The sequence below is a fragment of the Schistocerca serialis genome, chromosome 5, assembly GCF_023864345.2.
Source record: "Schistocerca serialis cubense isolate TAMUIC-IGC-003099 chromosome 5, iqSchSeri2.2, whole genome shotgun sequence".
Classification (NCBI taxonomy): Eukaryota; Metazoa; Arthropoda; class Insecta; order Orthoptera; family Acrididae; genus Schistocerca; species Schistocerca serialis.
Window position 1 is genome coordinate 367,975,407 of NC_064642.1, and position 20,999 is coordinate 367,996,405.

The following is a 20,999-nucleotide window of genomic DNA, read 5'->3' on the forward strand; positions in this document are numbered from 1 at the left end:
GTGATCCACCGACAACGCCTCGCCTGACAACATGCGTCAGTGCATTGTCAATGCATGTGCGGGCATTACGGAAGGCGAACTACTCGCCGTTGAGAGGAATGTCGTTACACGTATTGCCAAATGCATTGCGGTTGACGGACATAATTTTGAGCATTAATTGCATTAATGTGGTATTTACAGGTAATCACGCTGTAACAGCATGCGTTCTCAGAAATGATAAGTTCACAAAGGTACATGTATCACATTGGAACAACCGAAATAAAATGTTCAAACCTACCTACGTTCTGTATTTTAATTTAAAAAACATACCTGTTAGCAACTGTTCGTTTAAAATTGTAAGCCATATGTTTGTGACTATTACAACTCCATCTGTCACAAAGCGAAGAAAGTGGTCCAACTAAAACATTCATATTTCTTTATGCACTACACGGATAAGAAATAAAAATGGGGGTTCCTATTTAAAAAAACGCAGTTGATATCCGTTTGACCAATGGCAGCGCCATCTAGCGGGCCAACCATAGCGCCATCTGGTTTGCCCCTTCAAGCTAGACAAATTTCGTTCTTTGTAGTTTTTTCGTTTGACGCTTATTTCGTGAGATATTTGGCCCAGTCACGATCAATGGACCACCCTGTATATCCTAGTTACAAAGTTCACAATAGGAATAAAATTGAATGACAGAGTAACTGATTGCAACAATTGTCCACTGACAGATTTGTTCCATAAATCCACGTTGAAATCATAGGTAAATACTATTTTCTTGTTTTCTACTGTGAGATGGGACAAGAGAGCCTCCAGATTTTTTTATGAAGAGGTTAAAGTTTCGTCAATGTGTTGTGCATATACTTACCATTACAAAGGATTTATTATTAAATACTGATTCTGTTCCATAAGCTTCTAAGCGCTGCTCAGAGCAAAATTTATTAATATCAATATTCTTGAAACTAAAACAATTTCTGACAAATGTGGCAACTTCTCCTGTCTCCACATTTAAGATGTTAACCTGAATCTTGTAACATTTAGCATATCTATACCTGTTCAGAGAGGGATATTATATCAGCAGGTTTGCTCAACTTTAATTCTTCAGCACAAATAAGCAACTCATTTATTGGTTCAAATGGCTCTGAGCACTATGGGACTTAACTTCTGAGGTCATCAGTCCCCTAGAACTTAGAACTACTTAAACCTAACTAACCTAGGGACATCACACACATCCATGCCCGAGGCAGGATTCGAACCTGCGATCGTAGCAGTCGCGCGGTTCCAGAATGTAGCGCCTAGAACCGCTCGGCCACCACGGCCGGTGCAACTCATTTAGCTTACCCCTCAGTCCCCTAGCATTTTGATGCGATAAGGATAACTGATTTTGTGTACTGGATGAATTACAGCTGGATGAACCTAATTTTTCTGTCAATTTTTGAATATCTCCAGTTTCAATCAGGGGCTGTTTGCTGAATTGTGTGCATTAAAATTTGTTTTCTGGCTGTCTGTTTTATCAAAGTGAATGTTATTTTCAACCTGTCTCTGAAAATCTTTTGTTTCTGCCCTCCCTAGCTTGAAAAACTACTGTTCTGTCACTTGTGGCAACTGGTATTTCACCACACGTGATATTGACTCCCCTTGCTATTAGACCAGACAATTTTCCCTTCTCTTTCCAGCTGAGTAAAAGGCCGTGCCTAGTATAGTCCCACCTCCTGATAAAATTAAAAGGAAACACACTAATGTGACACCCCACACCCGATCCATGCAGACGTTCCACCTCTACATTAATTCTCCTAAGAAGAGTTTAAATGAGGCCGGTCATGGCGCTTCAGAATAGATATAACCCCATCACCAGTATGTCTCGTTGCTGAAGCGATCCTTACCATGTCCGGTACGGCTGCCCTTCCCCTAAGTCGAGAAAGTAAATTCAGTTTGTAATTCTTTCGGCGGCAGCGCTAGAATCATAGTTCAGTGCAAGCGCAGTAGTTACTTTGAGTCAAGGATAAGGAGATGACAATTTCGAGTTGTCTGTATATTGTTTATATTGCATAATTCTTGTGTAGAATGGTGAGGTTGATTGAAAATCCTTCCAAGTGTGAGATTACACCTGTAATTGATTTTATGAATACAAGAATGCAAACCAGTCGACATACATCGACAGATTTGCGAAGTTCACGATGAAAATGCGATGATAATGAGATGAGTCTGACAGGTCATTGAAAGAAATGATGAAGGATGTGAAGGACGAAGGAAGTTGGCGTCCATGTTTGGTTAATGAAGGGTTCGTGCAGTTGAGGAACTCGTGAAAGAAAACCCCAAATTAAAGTATACAATGTTTCTAAGAACATCGCACAAATTTCAAGAACACATCTTCTAAAAACCAAATTTTCGAAAATTATGCTCGTTGGATGCCAAAACCTCTTGGAGAGCCATATAAAAAACTGTTGTGGACAATGTATTTGACATATTGATACGTTACAGCAATGGTGGTGATGATTTTCCAAGCAAGATGGTGACCGTGTGTGAAGATATGGTGGCTTATGAAACCCCCAATCGAAACGACACGACGAATTTATTGTTTGACACCACTGATTTTACGTCGTTTAGTGTGATGTTGTAAATGTTTTCGAAACTGCTGATGATCCGTGGCGTGAAACTTGAATACACAAATTTTACCAGCAGCCCTTGGTGGCAAATAATGACGTTCTTCAAATATTTACGAGCTATGGCTCACCACCTTCTTAAGATATATTGAGACTGCAGTTATCTGAATGAAGACACAGTGCGTCACCAGTAAAAACTGAATACAAAAACATCTTAACACATCGAAAAGTCGGGTGCAAAGTCTTTTGGGATAGACACGGCATTGTAGTGGTGCATTTTTTGCGGCGAGGTGAAACAATCAGTGCAAATTTTCCTGTGAGATGATAATGAAACAGCGTTTTGCAGTATAGTGTGAGCGCCACGTAAAGCTCACAGACGATATTGGGGGTTTTGATCAATAACAACTTCTGACCTTTGAAGAAGACGCGAAAACCCCAGCAGGACTTTGGCTGAAGCAAGTCTGACCAACAAGCCGTGACCGAGCTCCTGGCGATCTCCATCTCCTTTTTGCAGCTATAAACGCTCCTTTGAGGTCAAAACGAGATCAAAGAGACCATGTTAACAACTGGTAGACAACACAGGCGGCGACGGCCTAAGAGGAAGGCATACAAAAAGTGCTACCTTACCACACGGGCGACAAAAATGGCGGAAACTATGTAGGAAGATAGTTTGAAATCTGTAGCTTTTTTCAGTAAATAGTTTTTCTGTATTTACACTAAGTTCTTATTACTTTCGGGGCGCACCTCGTATAAGAAAGAGTAGAGCGCCTATAGAGGTATACAGACAATCGTTTTCCCATCTCACAATACACGAAAGGAACAAGACCGGAAAACGCTAATACTGCTGTGAAGTACCCTCCAGCAGGCGTTGGACAGTGGCGTGCCGAGAGTACATGTACATGGAGGTAACTTCATTTCAGATCTGTGCTCGAGGTGTCGCTCGCCGCGGGCGGATGCTGGGAAGAGCTGTGGTCCATCTCCTGCGTGATTTGCAGCAGCGACTTGCCCTTGGTTTCGGGCACGACGACCAAGACAAAGACGGCCCCCAAGGCGGCGAACGCGGCCTCCGCCCAGAAGACGACGTGGTCGCCCAGCGCGGCGGCCGCCAGGGGGAACACCTTCACGAACAGGAACACCAAGAGCCCCACGAAGACACCCACCAGCGAGATGGCGACGCCCTTCACCTCGGGCGCGAACACCTCGCCCAGCGTCATCCACGGCAGCGGGCCAGCCCCGAACGAGTAGAACACCTGCACCGAACACACGCATCCTGACTTCAGGCTCCAGTCACATCAACATCTACTACACGAGTCAAACCTCGCCGCCATAATCAGGTGGAATTTAAAAAACATCACGTACTAGACATCTACGTATGATAATACAACAATACAGGTGGATTATTCTTCTGAGTTTTGTTGTGCTGAATCCCCATAGGATGACAAAAATACTGTATCACCCATATACAGGGTGAACCAGAACTACACCGACATGCTTTCAGAGTGATAGTGTGGACCAAAAGAACAAAAAAAGTCTAGTAAACATGAGCTCCAAAATGCATCCCTTAAGGGGAGTTAGAAAGGAAAAAAAACCTTTTTTCACATGTTCGGATTTTTATCTCATTATAAAATTTACAATTTTCCGAATAAAATGGTATACAAATCTCAAGAGGTTATACGCATTCTAGCCCAACCGTCGGGCGACGACATTCGACATGCTAGCACAGCCAGTTTCCTGGGCATAATGCATTCCGCTGCTAGTAAAGCCCCTGGTCATGATGGCATTCAAAACCGTGTCCTCCAGGAGTTCACGGATAAAGCAACTGAGTACCTAACACACATAACGAATGCCATACTAAAACACCAACACTTCCCCACCTTTTGGAAGACGGCCAAGGTCCTGATGTTCAGGAAGTCGGGGAAAGACCACAGCCTCCCACAAAATTACCGACCCATCAGCCTTCTGAGCTCGCTCAGTAAGATTGTAGAGAAGGTGATTCTCAAACGCATCACTAGGCACTGCATAACAAAAGACATCCTCAGACCGGAACAATTCGGCTTCATGAATCACCACTCCACAACACAACACAACAACTCTTACGGGTCGTTGAACATATAACACAAGGCTTCAACATAAACAAAGATACAGGGGCGGTGTTCCTGGACATCGAAAAGGCTTTCGACCGTATACGGCACAACGGCCTCATTCACAAACTCTGCAACGCGGGATTCCCCGACGGGCTGGTGCGTCTAAAACACTCATACCTCACAGACAGGAGTTTCAACACTGACGTGCAGGGAAAACAAACAAAACGACACGGTATACACGCGGGAGTACCCAAGGGAAGCATCCTAGGGCCCCTACTGTTTAACCTCTACATAAACGATTTCCCAACCACACACAACACAACGATGGCAATCTACGCGGATGACACAGCCATCCTCGCGCAAGATTGGAAACCATCAAACATTGCGTCACGCCTACAGACTGCACTCAGAGTGGCTGAGCCTTGGTTGGAGAAATGGCGTGTTAGAGTAAACGTCGACAAGTGCGAAGCCGTTCTGTTCACTAGAAGACCGAAGCAACTGCGCAAGCACCGATACTGCAGATCAATAACTCTACATGCACGCCCAATACGTTTCCGTGAGAAACTCAAATACCTCGGTGTCTGGCTGGACCGGAAATTACTCTGGGGGGACCACATACAACACATGACCAACCGAGCTAGCGCGAGGCTCAAACAGCTCTACCCTATGCTCAACAGGCGTAGCACACTGAACAGAAGGGTGTCGAGGTCCATGTACATGACACTTATCCGACCCCTGATGACGTACGCAGCTCCTGTCTGGGGATACGCTGCGCCTACACGCCTGCGCCGTCTGCAGCTCATACAAAACAAAGTACTCAAAATCATAATCAATGCTCCACGATACACACACATCGCGGACCTTCACCGGGAATACCGACTTGAGACTCTCACGGAGGTAATCCACAAACTCACCACAAGACTATACAGAAACTCCAGACATTCGCAGAACCCGTTTATTCTGAATCTGGGAAACTACGACCACAACCATAGATGGAAACATAAAAGACCAAAAGACATAGTTGTAAGGACCTAACATCTTTGGCCAAGCACACGCAAACACAACGGTACAGGTGAGCCCCTGTTGATCAGACGCCATTACTGGATATCCAGCTGGAATACACTGCCGAATAACTGGCACCACGCAGGGTAGCCGTACCGTACACTGCATGCAGACAAGCTCCACACATCCCCCACACAATGAGACGATCTATGGCCGATCTCCAACTACTGTATAGCGATCTTGATTGTGCCAGGAATGTAGCGGCTGCAGAAACTGGGATACATCGCCATCGCTTGCCACGGTAATGATGCATGATACCCATACTAATAAATACAACCTTTCATGAACTATCGCAGCTAGTAAGCCACCACTGCTCTTACTACCCACCCCACTGTCGCAGAGGTTTTATTTCCCACGGCACGAGCCTTGGCACTTTTTCCCTCTGATCTTCAAATCGGTACCCTCACTCGCGTTTCGTCCACTATCTATCACCCGATGGACCGCGTTAATGCGTAGTCTTACCCAGACGCACGGGTAACATCGCAGCCCAGCATCCTGTGATCCACTTACTAGATAACTAACATGTTGACGGAGGTGACAGTAGAACTTTTGGTTTGGTCACCACGTTGGTGCGGGCGTGGAGGGGCCCCATCTCCTACGAGAAAACACAGTATATTGAAAACAAATCTATAGATAATCTCCCCATTACTACTCAGTACGGGAAAGTGGAACAAATTGCCCACTTATCTGGGAGAGATAATCCAACCATCAAGACTGAACTCAGTAACCAATAAAGATAGAATCTCCAGATTACAAAAAGCATATAAGCTCACTTGGAATCACTATAATTAGAAATCTATTTCTGTCAATGCGAAACTATGGCATTACAACACAGTAGTCCTGCCAGAAGTACTTTATGCTGCAGAAACTACAGTGATTCACGGTCATACTAAGATCAGAGAGGCTGAAAAGCAGGAAAGAAAAATTCTGAGGAAAATATATGGACCAGTGTTTCGGGAAGGAATTTGGATGAAGAGGCCAACTAGAGAGATTTACAAAGACATAGAAACAATAACAGACACCATTAGAAAGAGAAGGATGAAATTTTATGGACATGTTAGCAGGATGAATAAAATCAGGATCATAAGACAAATATTCGTGATAGTAAACAAGAGCAAAAACAAGACAAAGTGGATCACTGAAGCAGAAGAAGACATTAAAGAACTGGGGATCACACAAGACGACGTAAACAATAGAGAACAGTTTAGAAACATCATACAGAAACACACACTTAAACAAGAACATACGGAGAACAGAACGGGAAAAAGATGGTCTGAAGAACGCAAGAGAGAACACAGTGAACGTATGAAGACAACTTGGTTAGAACGAAGAAAGAATAAGAAATCATGACTACTCAAGTTCAATCGCTCTCTCAAAAGGGAATAATCGAAAATAATAAATAATATATATCTTATAAACTCACATGGGAAGTATTTTATTTTATTTTTTAAATATAAGCTACACCATATGAAAATGTTAAAATTTTTACGTGCGTTACTTAAAGATCTAATAAAGTCGGTAATTTTTTATATAGAAGGCTGTAGATTTCTGTGTTATAAAGATTAAATTACGTGTTTCTATTGGTCATGTCCAGAAGAGGATGGGCACCATGTTGAGGAAGTTGAAACAAACTTTGAGAGACAAGAAACTTTCTGATTGTAAAACCATAAGAGGCTGGCTGACAGACAAAATGATTGATGAACTACAGCATTATTATGGGATGGCCATTAGAAATAATACTGAGGATATGTTGAAAATTAAGCAGACAGTATGGGCTACCTTCTTCCACAGACTGTCAACTGATGAAAAACCAGTACACTACCTTTGCCCATCTGGACCTGATTCATGGTGCAGTTACCGAAATGCCCAGTACTCATACAGTTCATGCATATCATAAAACCTATTTACAGAGACCTGGCAAATCCTGAATTACTGAAAAGTGTCTACATGGTCAGACTCAAAATCTCAATGAGTCGTTCAGTAATCTTATATGGACTTGCCTACCAAAAAATGTTTTTGTTGGAATGAAGATACTAAAAGGGGGGGGGGGTCAGTGATGCTGTTATTACTTTTAATGATGGCAACATTGGTAGTGTGAAAGTGCTAAGCATATGGGAATTAATCCTGGGGCAAACTGCATTAGAGAACTTGAACGGATGGACAAGGTCCGCATTGATAAAGCGGAGTATGCAGCGCAGTTGGAGAAGAAAAGAAAAAACTTGGAAAAGATCAAGAGGATGATATACAGTATGGTGCAGCATGCTTCTGAGTGACCTAGAATAAAAAATTAAGCGTATATTAAGTGAGTTACAGTCTTTTGAAACTTTAGAAACCATTCCTGAAAATATACATTTTCTGTTGCATTTTTCCCTAACTCTCAGAAACCACTTCTAGTAGAGTATTCAAATTTTCAGGTACTAGTAACATACATATTCTGAGTCTGCAGAAGTAAAATAAGAACATAATGTTATGTATAATGAAAATTATTTAGGATAACGTACAAAAAAAGCACACAAAATTTTAACCATGTAATTAATAAAATTGTATTTCCGAAAACAGTGGCTGAAATGTAATTATTGTAGTTCAGTAGACTCAGAACATACAGTTTAATGTCCTGCACAAGTTTCATGTCAATGGCTACAGGGGCTCCTGAAACACAGGAAAGCCAAGTCACGAAATTTAACATTGTCGAGATAGGGCGTTCCTAACGCCCGGGTTCCCGGGTTCGATTCCCGGCGGGGTCAGGGATTTTCTCTGCCTCGTGATGACTGGGTGTTGTGTGATGTCCTTAGGTTAGTTCGGTATAAGTAGTTCTAAGTTCTAGGGGACTGATGACCATAGATAAGTCCCATAGTGCTCAGAGCCATTTGAACCATTTGAGCCATAGGGCGTTCCGCCGGCCGAAGTGGCCGTGCGGTTAAAGGCGCTGCAGTCTGGAACCGCAAGACCGCTACGGTCGCAGGTTCGAATCCTGCCTCGGGCTTGGATGTTTGTGATGTCCTTAGGTTAGTTAGGTTTAACTAGTTCTAAGTTCTAGGGGACTAATGACCTCAGCAGTTGAGTCCCATAGTGCTCAGAGCCATTTGAACCAACCATAGGGCGTTCCAACTACCCTTAAGAGCTATGGGCACTTGTTCACCTTCGATTCTGTGAGACACGTCTCTTCTGAAATTTCTTTGCTTTCCATGTTTGGAGAAGCGGTAGTATGGACCAAAATAAGAAAAAATTGTTTAGAAGACGGGTTCTAAAGTACATGCCTTAACAAATATGAGCACTTGTTCGTCTTCGCAACTCTGAAAGAAATCTTTTCTTCTGAACAAGTGTCCATAGCTCTTAAGACATACATTTTAAAGCCTATGTTTACTGGGCATTTCTGTGTTGTTTTGGTCCATACTACCTGCACCCAAAATATGGAAAGCAAAGAGCTTTTAGTAGAAGAGATGTGTCTCATAATATCAAAGTTGAAGTAGTGCTCGCAATTCTTAACGTATGCATTTCAGAACGCGTCTTTACTAGATATTTTTTTTCTTTTTTTCGTTCTTAGTATCACCTCCGAAAGTTTGTCGGCGGAGTTCTAGTTCACCTTGCATGCAGCGTATCTTTCATAAAGCCGTCCGGCGCCTTTTCTCTGGTGTTTCAGCAGATTCTGCAATTTCGTTTCTGCATTGTGTACCTGGACTCAAACAAAAAAATAGTGCTTTTCGCGCCTTTCACGCGACTTCCAGTGCCGACGCCATCCGTCGATTTGTTTCCCATTACAAACAAAATGATTTTTGAAGAGGAATCTTACGTGTCCATTCGATAGAGTGCTCCCAGGTTACTCTAGAGCGATATTCATTTTACCAATATTTATTAACAGTAACAGTAAAACACGACGAACAAACAGCAATACACTAGTGACGCAGTAGCGCTGCATGCATGGCGGTACCAGACAGCGTGTGCAGAGCAGTGCTGTCACTGCTGGACCACTGGTTATTCCTCGCTTTTTACTGTACCTGTTAATACATTTTGAGGAAACGAATATCGCACTAGACTGATTTGGTAGTGCTCTATCGAATGGGCATGTAAAAGTCCGTTTCAAAAATCATTTTGTTTCTATCTGGAAACAAATCGACGCTTTTCGTCGACACTGGGCGTCGAATTAGAGACACGATGACCACTATTCGTCTGGGCTGAGACCAGCAACGCAATGCACAAACCAAATTTCAAATGAAACTTCCTGGCAGATTAAAAGTGTGTGCCAGACTGAGACTCGAACTCGGGACCTCCCAGGAGTGCTAGTTCTGCAAGGTATGCAGGAGAGTTTCTGCGAAGTTTGGAAGGTAGGAGACGAGGTACTGGTGGAATTAAAGCTTTGAGGACGGGGCGTGAGTCGTGCTTGGGTAGCTCAGTCGATAGAGCACTTGCCCACGAAAGGCAAAGTTCCCGAGTTCGAGTAGTGGTCCAGCACACAGTTTTAATCTGCCAGGAAGTTTCATACTAGCGCACAATCCGTTGCAGAGTGAAAATTTCATTTTGCAAATTTCAAATATCTGGTGAAACACCAGAGAAAATGCACGTGACGACTCTTAAGAGAGTCACCCTGTATACACAGGATGTAACGGGTGTAAATCCAGATATTTTTATTGGTGACTGGGAACAGTGTGCTGAACAACGATACATCAGTATTTAATTCATTATAGCTATTAGGAGTAGCATGTTTCTAGGTCGGTTAGTATATCCAAGTACACATGGCAGGAGCAAGCCATTAATGCGTATTTTACCCTGGGCAGCAGGTCAAGTGTGAAAGTATGGACACGTGGAAGCAAGTCGGTTAGTCTGTACTGACAGACGTAATCCACTTAGTGGTGCAGTTAAGACCATGCATAAAACATCAGGCAGTAAACTATATGACGTCTTTGTGCAAAGACTGTGAGACACAGCTGAGAAACAACCAACACACTAATATGAGTACACGTTGAGGTACCACATGTGACAATATCTGAAAATATCTGCACTTATACCTATTAGACCACGTATATACACACTTGTAATACGAGGTTGAGTCAAATGAAAACCTTAAACATTGCAAAAGGACACCTGATGACAGTGATCCATGTCGCTTCGATTTGATTGCAGGTCGCAGATGATTTTTTAGGAAATCTGTGTATGATGCACTGGTGACAGTGGTCCCTAGCCATGTAATGCTCCAAAATGACGCCTTTTTCGTCCCTAAAGAGAGTCAGCATAACCTTCCCTGCTGATAGTTCTGGTCGAAACTCCTTTGGCTTTGATGATGAGGAATGGTGCCATTCCTTACTCACTCTATTCGTTTCGGTTGGTGGAAGTGAACCCAGGTTTTGTCCCCAGTAACGATTCTTACAAGGAAATCATCACCTTCTCGTTGAAAGCGCCGAAGAAGTTCTTCACAAGCATCAACACGTCGTTCTCTCATTTCAGGAGTTAGCTGCCGTGGCGCCCATCCTGCAGACACTTTGTGAAATTGGAGCACATCATGCACAGTGTGGTCTGCTGAGTCATAACTAATCTGCAAACATGCTGCAATGTCATTCAGCGTCAGTCGGCGGTTTTCAGTCACTGTGGCTTCAACTGCTGCAATGTTCTGTGGAGTCACAACTCGTTGTGCCTGACCTGGACGAGGAGCATCTTCCACTGAAGTCACAACATTTGCGAACTTCCTACTCCATTCGTAGAATTGCTGTTGTGACAAACATGCATCACCGCACTGAACCTTCATTTGTCGATGAATTTCAATAGGTTTCACACCTGTGGGCCATCTTTATACTGATACTGCGATGGTATGTGTGCATCTGCACTATGCTGCCACCTACAGGTCATTCTGCACGCTGTTTGCAGCATGCTTACCAACTTACAGGATAAAGGCGCGAAATTTCGATTTATTTTTACAAATTTAAGGTTTTAATTTGATTCACCCTCGTATATTGATAGAGCTGAGCGTACTGTCATTGATTAGCAATCGAAGAGTTCTGGGTCACAGGTTCGATCCCATGAATAAAATTTATCAGCATGGCTATCGAAGCTTCTATTATAAGAAGTCACCCTCGTTGTGCCAGCGAAATTGTCAAAGAGGACGGAGGAATGGACAGAGCTTCAGGAGAACCTGCTACTCTTAGGGTGGGAAGATGCTAAAAAACAGTCCGAAGAATCAGCAATGATGGCAGGGGAAGGCAATGGAACCCACTGAATTAATTCACTCATTGTGTATCCAGAGGATATATAACCTGCAATTGACTAGGTGTCTTGATGGTCTTTCCATTAGCCAGCGACTACGCATGAGTCCCCCATTCGGATCTCAGAAACGGGGCTGCTAAGAGGGAGGTGACCAATGAAAGGCTAACATACTATGACTCGTGACGTGGAGTCCGGAAGTCTGATGTGGTGGGCAAGCTGGGAAATCTGAAAAGGGAAATACAAAGCCTCATATATTGGCGGTCTGAGAGTGAAATGGAAGATAAAGATATCGAGTCAGGCGAATATAGAAGAATATCATCAGCAGCTGAATACGGTGTAACGGGAGTAGAATTCATTATGAATAGTAAGTTATGGTAGAGAGTGACTAACCGTGAACGATTCTATGATAAGATTCTCATCAAAGTCGACAGAAAATCAACGGCAACAACAGCAGTTTAGGGATACATACCGTCAGAAACATAACATGAAGATGTAGAGGAAGTGTATGAATATCTCGGAAAGGTTAAAGCACCAGACATTCAGTTCTGACTTTGTGCTTGAAAATAGAGGCGGGAATTAACAAAAATCAAGAGGTTCAAATGGCTCTGAGCACTATGGGACTTAACTTCTGAGGTCATCAGTGCCCGTAGAACCACACACATCCATGCCCGAGGCAGGATTCGAACCTGCGACCGTAGCGGTCGCGCGGTTCCAGACTGTAGCGCCTAGAACCGCTCGGCCACACCGGCCTGATATGATTTTCCGATCCAGAAAAAGAGTTCGAGAATGTGAAATGGTATAAGAGGCTCGAAATTTTCAGAAAAACATGAGTAAACTATAGCGAATGACGAGTAATCTACAATAAGTACAAGAAACAATGGGAAATAATAATGGAAGAACAAGAACACAGTGCTTGGATTATGAATGATGTGAAGTAAGGATGCAGTCTTTCACCCCTATTGTTCAATCTATAGATCGAAGGTGCAATGACTGAAATAAAAGAAAGGCTCAAGAGCGGGACAAAATTAAGGATGAAACGGTATCGATAAGGTATCTATGATAAGACTCCAGTAACTCTGTCATCCTCTGTGAAAGTGAGAAAGATTGCAGGATCTTGGAATGAACAATCAAATGAGTACAGAATTATGAGGGCCGTTCAAAAGGAAACGAGCCGGAGTCTGGAATGCGCAAACTGGTGATAGGAGGATACTGTTGTGGCGTGTGTAACGAGGTGTGGTTCCGACCATAGCGTGGAAGTTCACAGCCCGTCGCTAGAGGGCACGCGTGCACGTCACGTGACTATACAGAGCTAGCAGCAGCATGCATCAATCGTCCAATGCTGCCAGTCGCATTGCAAACAGTGACGTGGAGGCGTCAAAAGAAGAGCAAAGAGGTGTTGCTCGTTTTCTGACAGCGGAAGGAGTAGGAGGAATGGACATTCATTGACGAATGTCACAAGTGTACGGCGAACACTGCATGACCCTTGCAGGGGTCAAGGCGTGTCACAAGCGCTTCAAGGAAGGACGGGTGTCGTTAGCCGATGATGCACGGTCTGGAGCACCACATGCATTTCCAATTATATCGTCCAGCTGGTGGATGCACTCATCATCCAGGACCGCCGAGTGACAGTGAAAGCTAAAGTCCCCTTAAAGAGGCTCTGAGAGGCAAACGATTCACCTCGAACGACGACGTCCAGCCGTACGTGCGGAACTGGTTAACATCGCAGCACCAGGAATTTTATGAGACAGCCATTTATCGCCTTGTGTCACAATGGAACAAGTATCTCAACAGCAAGGGTCAATACTTCTAACATACAGGTTTCTGTAATTATGCTTCCGGCTCGTTTCTTTTTGAACACCCCTTATAGACTGAGAGGAAGACGAAAGTAACGAGGAATAACAGAAATGATATTAGTGATAAGCTCAACATCAGTAGTGAGAATCATAAAGTAGACGGAGTAACCTTGAAAGCAAAACTGTACATGAGGGGCAAAGCAGGGATGGCGTAAGAAGTAGACTGATACAGGCAAAGGAGACTTTTCTGGCCAAGAGAAGTGTACTAATATTAAACATAGGAGCACCTAAGAGGAAGAAATTTCGGATGATGTACATCTGGACAACAGCATCGTATGGTAAAGAATTCTGGAGCGCCTTGCCACGGTTCGCGCGGCTCCCCCCACCGGAAGTTCGAGTCCTCCCCCGGGCATGGGTGTGTGTGTTGTCCTTAGCGTAAGTTAGTTTGTTAGATTAAGTAGTGTGTAAGAATAGGGACCGATGACCTCAGCAGTTAGGTCAGATAGGAACTTACCACAAATTTCCAAATTTTCCAACAACTCCGGACTGCGGGAAAACCGGAAAAAAGTGAAACGAGGAGTTTGAGGTGTAGTTTAGCAGAAGGATATTGAAAATTAGGTGGACTGGAAAGGTAACGAATGAGGAGGTCATCCACAGAAACGGGGAAGAAAGGAGCATGTGGAGAACACTGACAAGAAGAAGGAACAGGATGACAGGACATGTGTTACATCAGAGAATAACTTAGCATGGGAGCTGTAGGCGGAACAAACTGTAGAGGAAGACAGAGATTGGAATACATCCAACAAACTACTGAGGACGGAGGGTGTAAGTGCTACTCTAAGAGGAAGATACTGGCACAGGAATGCGTGGTGGGCCGCATCAAACCACTCAGAAGCCTTATAACTAAAAATAAACTGGATGAGCAGGAAATCGGTCTTCCACAGATTTAAGCAAGCATCGACAAGCGGAATTCCAGGAAAGTGACCACACTAAATTTTTTACGGCTGACTCACACGCACAGAGTCACATACTAAAACATTTAAGGATGTTGAGTTCCACTTGGTCACGTTTTAATGTATTCACTTGTAACTTCAAGTCAGCAACATTGTGCGACATGCAGAGATTGACAAACTGGTGCCTACAAAACTCGTCACGCCGGCGACTGGTGACCCTGGGAAGGAATTCCAGTTTTGAAGTTCACCGAATGTGAAACGCTCCAATGGCACGTTGGTGACGAAATCCAGGAGGAAAGTTGAAATGTTGTATTGTAGCGGCCTTCAGTCCAAAGATTGGTTTGAAGCAACTTTCCACACTTTCCTGAGCAACATACATGAATTAGGATCTTGCTATCCGTCACCAGTTTGTATCACCCTAGAGTTCCTTTCACTATCAGATTAACTGTTCCATGGTGCCTCAGGATGTGTCCTATCAATACATCCCTCATTTAGTCAAATTATGACACAAAGACCTTTTGTCCAGTTTCAACTCCTTACGTCCTCCGCCCCATAACTGCAGTGTGCGTTCTCTACAAATTATAGACAGCGTTTCACTGACTGCATTTTATGCCTGAATACTTCAGAAGTTCAAACGGTGTATCGCAGTGAACACTGACTACAGGTTTCTTGTAAATTTAAAAGTGCTATAAATATGGGTTTCCCTTCCTTTAACCCATGGGTGGGCAACCGGCGGCCAGCGGGCTGGCTCCGACCTACGATTGGTTTCAAAACGGCCTGCGGAAAACGTTCATAGGAGAGAGGCAGAGAGAGACCATTGTATTCCAACCGGAACATTGAGACGTGGGTCTTAGGGAAGGCAGGAAAGGTGTGGACGGGGCCAAATCAGTTACCGTTGGTTTCACAGAAGGCTGAAGGCCACAAACAATGTTACACACAATCAACGGCTGAAGGTCTAATTAAGAAGGTTCAAAATTATTCGTCGGCTGAAGGCCAGAAACAATTTCAAAAAAACACAACGGCTGATGGCCTGAATTACCAATAAGGTGGACAATTACACTTTAAAAATACTGAAACCCAATAATCTTAATAACTTGTAACAGGCTATCGTGATGGCTGAAGGCCTCACTAAAACAGGATTGAAAATTATTTGTCGGCTGAAGGCCACAAACAGTGTTACAAACAATTAACAGCTGAAGGCCGGAATTACAAGTGGGGAAGGGAATAACACGTTAAAACATTAGGGTAAATTTTAAACAATTATGACAACTTGTCCAAATAAGACGGAGTTATCCACAGACAGTGCTCCCTGGATCGACCTGAGGAAGCTGACTACAACTCTGTAAGCGGTGAAACAGGCAGCCAAGAGTTGTACTCACGTAACAGTATGGCAACTAGGGGCAGCTTAAGTGCCGACCGACCGACTAACCAGGCTCAGCGACCCTAGGGACAACAACCCGCCGACCAAAGGCTAGTCGAGGTTGCATTAGCAGTTAATCTTCACTCAAATGTCCAGGGTTCGGTGTGCAACCAAGTCGTCACTCTCGCAGCCAGCCCTCCTCGATCCGGCCGTGTCAGCACGCCGCCAGCGTCCCCGGCTTGCCCTCGCGCAACACCTGCTCACTGCTGCGCCCCTACCGAACTGATGTCCGCTCGCAACCTCTCACCAAATCCAGAACGCAAACAGCATTAAAATAACTGTTCATTCAAAACCACAAGATAACACGGATCAGGGAAAACAACTCACAATACTAAAGCAGTCACTGTGAAACAACACGGACGAATTATAAGTCAGCACAAACACAGAGAAGCCAAAAGCGGTCGGAGAACCAAATGTACGTCGTCCGCTACGACGACCGACCGAACGACCAACCAACGTCGTCCGCACTCAAGTCAGGCACGGGAAAGCTCCCAGTATAATTGTCGACTGCCATCTTATTGCTATGAGGTCACTTCCACGGGCAGACACACACACACACACACACACACACACACACACACACACACACACACACAAGTGAAAGTTTCACTACTCGAATATCACAATCCATTCCACTAAAACTCGCTGAATCGGGTCCTTGACGTGGTCGTGCACTCTCGCGACCACATCCTTCCGTCGAACAGTGCATGTGTGTGTCGCCAGCGGTCGGAAGAGTAGTGGCTGACCGGACCTCACTGCTGCTCCGTCCCAACCTCTCTTCGACACACCACGACCCGGAAATACTAGAGGCAGTTGCAAAGATGGTACCAGAGCACGCGCTATCGATAAGGGCTGCTGCTGCCACACATCTACAGACAAGGCGAGCAAACGTAGTGATGCCAGCGAACACAGTAAAAAACATAAACTCCACTATCGCTATTACAAGATGTCAAGCTATGAACGGCATCAAACGCGAGCCGCACACGGCTCAAACATATTTTCGGATATTTCCATATTTACATTGATAAATAATTCTAGTTCATTATGGACGTATTAGAAAACTGCAACTGTTGAAACTGAAAGTAATTTATAATGAATTAGTGCAACCAGTTGTTTTTATAGGCTTTTATTTTTCAGTGGTGTTTCAAGATGCCTGGCATCCTATCTTAAATTGCTAGCATTTATTTAAGTGACATAGACCTTGTTTCTGTGCTAAGGGCGTTGCAGAATTCTGCGACGGAATTTTTTAAGACGGCTGTTGCAAAACGTCTTAAGTAAAAGTACAATGTTCATGCCAGCCGGAGTGGCCTAGCGGTTCTAGGCGCTTCAGTCTGGAACCGCGCGACCTCTACGGTCTCAGGTTCGAATCCTGCCTCGGGCATTGATGTGTGTGATGTCCTTAGGTTAGTTAGGTTTAAGTAGTTCTAAGTTCTAGGGGACTGATGACCTCAGAAGTTAAGTCCCATAGTGCTCAGAACTATTTGAACAATGTTCACGACGAGTAACTGAATGTAAACATCTGAAGATGGAGTTAACTGCAATTAACGTGTTCTCAAAAACGAGTGTTTTGAGGCATAATTTGTTGGCATCTCTTTTTTGGAAATGAGAGGCATTCATATCAGAGCGTTAACCCATAAACTTTAGCGTCACCGACCTGTACTTTTGACTTCACGCGCTAGGAGTGTTGTTGTTGGGTCATGTGATGAGGCGAACAACCACCTCAAGCCGTGGGTCACCAAAGGTTGCCCATGCCTGCTTTAACCTATCTTTTAAGATACTACTGCTTAGCAACTATGAGGGGTAGTCAAATGAAAACCGAACACATGTCACAACGAAACCATGGAATGGTTCCGATTAAGAATAATCACTCCCATTGAGAGTCAGTTCCTGTTCTGTAGAACGCAGTCGGGCGCTGACGAATCCAGAACCATACGCATGCTTTACTTCCTCGTCCGACTGAAAGCGACGTCTACGCATGTCTTTCTTCAGGTCTCCAAAGGTGTGAAGATGACACGGTGAAAGGCCCGGACTGTATGGAGGACGTTGCAATGTTTCCCAACCAAATCGCTGAAGCGTAGCCTTCGTCCGATTGGCAGTAGGAGGGCGGGCGTTATCGTAGAACAGGATGAATCCGTTCGACAGCATTCCGACAGTCCGAGGGCAAACTGTAAAGCTAACAGTGGAAACATCCCACATCTCTCCCGACAAAGAAAAGCAAAGCTATTCATAGAGGTTCTGGCAAGGTCGTGGTGACCTCCTCCGACTGCGATGGAGCTCTGTTTGTTGAATTCCTCTAGCGGTGAACAACAATCAGTGCGCAACGCTACGAAGACACTTCACAGAAACTGCGACGCGCCATAAGTTAAAACACCCAGGCATGCTGTCGGGCGGAGTCATCCCGTTGCACTACAACGCCCACTCCAATCGGACGAAGGCTGTGCTTAAGCGATTTGGTTCGGTAACACTGCACCGTCCACCATACAGCCAGAACCTTCCACCGTGTGATCTTCAAGTCTTTCGTGACCTGAGGAAAGACAAGCGTAGATGTCGGTCTCAGTCAGAAGAGGAAGCGCAAGAGTGTGTGCGGTTGTAGATCCATCAGCGGCCGACCGCGTTGTGCGAAAGAAGAATTAGTCGTCTTGTCTGCCAATGCAACTGAAGTCTTAACATGTGTGGTGTTTACTTTTGAAGGGAACCATTCCAAGGTCCCGTTGTGGTGGGTTATGGTTTTCACTTGATTGACCTTTATACATATCTCCAGAACCCAAACAGACCTTACTTCAGGTCAGCGTCTTCCGTGCTGGTTAACTGCAAGTTAAAATCTAATTTTTACACCAACTTAAGAGGGCTTAACTACCGTTTATTACGACATAAGTAGAGTTTTCTTTTGAAGTTTTGAAGATTACCGAAGTGGCTCCGTGGTTTGAGATTGTATGAACTGGATTCAGATAGTCATCATCCAGCCTGATTTATGATTGCAGTTGTTTTCTTAAAACCATTTTAGATTATTTCCAGAATCGTTCCTTGGAAAAATCCACGATGAGTTTCCATAGATCATGACCGTAACGATGATTATGTTCAGGAATATTTTGGCGTCAAAGAAATGGAAAGGAAACTCCATGGGGAAAGAGAGAGGAAGGAAAAAATGACTATATATATATATATATATATATATATATATATATATATATATATATATACAGGGTGAGTCACCTAACATTAGCGCTGGATATATTTCATAAACCACATCAAATACAGACGAATCGATTCCCCAGACCGAACGTGAGGAGAGGGGCTAGTGTAATTGGCTAATACAAACCATAAAAAAATGCACGGACGTATGTTTTCTAACACAAACCTACGTTTTTTTTAAAAATGGAACCCCGTTAGTTTTGTTAGCACATCTGAACATATAAACAAATACGTAATCAGTGCCGTTTGTTGCATCGTAAAATGTTAATTACATCCGGAGATATTGTAACCTAAAGATGACGCTTGAGTACCACTCCTCCGCTGTTCGATCGTGTGTATTGGAGAGCACCGAATTACGTAGGGATCCAAAGGGAACGGTGATGGACCTTAGGTACAGAAGAGACTGGAACAGCACATTACGTCCACATGCTAACACCTTTTTATTGGTCTTTTTCACTGACGCACATGTACATTACCATGAGGGGTGAGGTACACGTACACACGTGGTTTCCGTTTTCAATTACGGAGTGGAATAGAGTGTGTCCCGACTGTCAGGCCAATAGATGTTCAATGTGGTGGCCATCATTTGCTGCACACAATTGCAATCTCTGGCGTAATGAATGTCGTACACGCCGCAGTACATCTGGTATAATGTCGCCGCAGGCTGCCACAATACGTTGTTTCACATCCTCTGGGGTTGTAGGCACATCACGGTACACATTCTCCTTTAACGTACCCCACAGAAAGAAGTCCAGAGGTGTAAGATCAGGAGAACGGGCTGGCCAATTTATGTGTCCTCCACGTCCTATGAAACGCCCATCGAATATCCTGTCAAGGGTCAGCCTAGTGTTAATTGCGGAATGTGCAGGTGCACCATAATGCTGATACCACATACGTCGACGCGTTTCCAGTGGGACATTTTCGAGCAACGTTGGCAGATCATTCTGTAGAAACGCGATGTTGTTGCAGCTGTTTGGGCCCCTGCAATGAAGTGAGGACCAATGAGGTGGTCGCCAATGATTCCGCACCATACATTTACAGTCCACGGTCGCTGTCGCTCTACCTGTCTGAGCCAGCGAGGATTGTCCACGGACCAGCAATGCATGTTCCGTAGATTCACTGCCGCGTGGTTTGTGAAACCCGCTTCATCGGTAAACAGGTAGAACTGCAACGCATTCTCTGTTAATGCCCATTGACAGAATTGCACTCAAAATTAAAGTCATCACCATGTAATTGCTGATGTAGCGACACATGAAACGGGTGAAAGCGGTGACGATGCAGTATGCGCATGACACTACTTTGATTCAGTCCACCGGCTTTCGCAATGTCCCGTGTACTCATGTGTGGGTTCATGGCAACAGCAGCTAACACACCAACTGCACCCGCTTCTCCTGTGACGGGCCTGTTACGGACCCGTTTGCGTGCTACGACCATACCTGTTGCATACAGTTGGCAGTAGATGTTTTACAATGTGCGGCACGTTGGATGCTCTCTGTCCGGGTACCGTTCTGCATACACCCTGCAAGCTTCAGCTGCATTTCGTCGACACTCGCCATAGATGAGTATCATCTCCGCCTTTTCAGAGTTCGTATACGCCATGGTCACAGTTCCTACAACACTACACTATCACAGACGTCTGGTAACACGGTGTACTACAGTTGGTCTACGTGCGGAGACGAATGCAGAATAACAATATCAGCAAGCGCTACATGCGGACACT

The 20,999-nt window shown here is 44.3% G+C and overlaps 1 protein-coding gene across 1 annotated transcript in view; it reads right to left on the reverse strand.

The window, feature by feature from the left end:
• Positions 1–3,494: 3,494 nt before the first annotated feature.
• LOC126481943 (facilitated trehalose transporter Tret1-like) overlaps positions 3,495–20,999 on the reverse strand; it is a 66,038-nt gene continuing 48,533 nt past the window's right edge. Inside the window, exon 5 of the mRNA XM_050105902.1 lies at positions 3,495–3,833. Within this exon, the coding sequence (XP_049961859.1) occupies positions 3,495–3,833 (339 nt within the window). The remainder of the gene's footprint in view (positions 3,834–20,999) is intronic.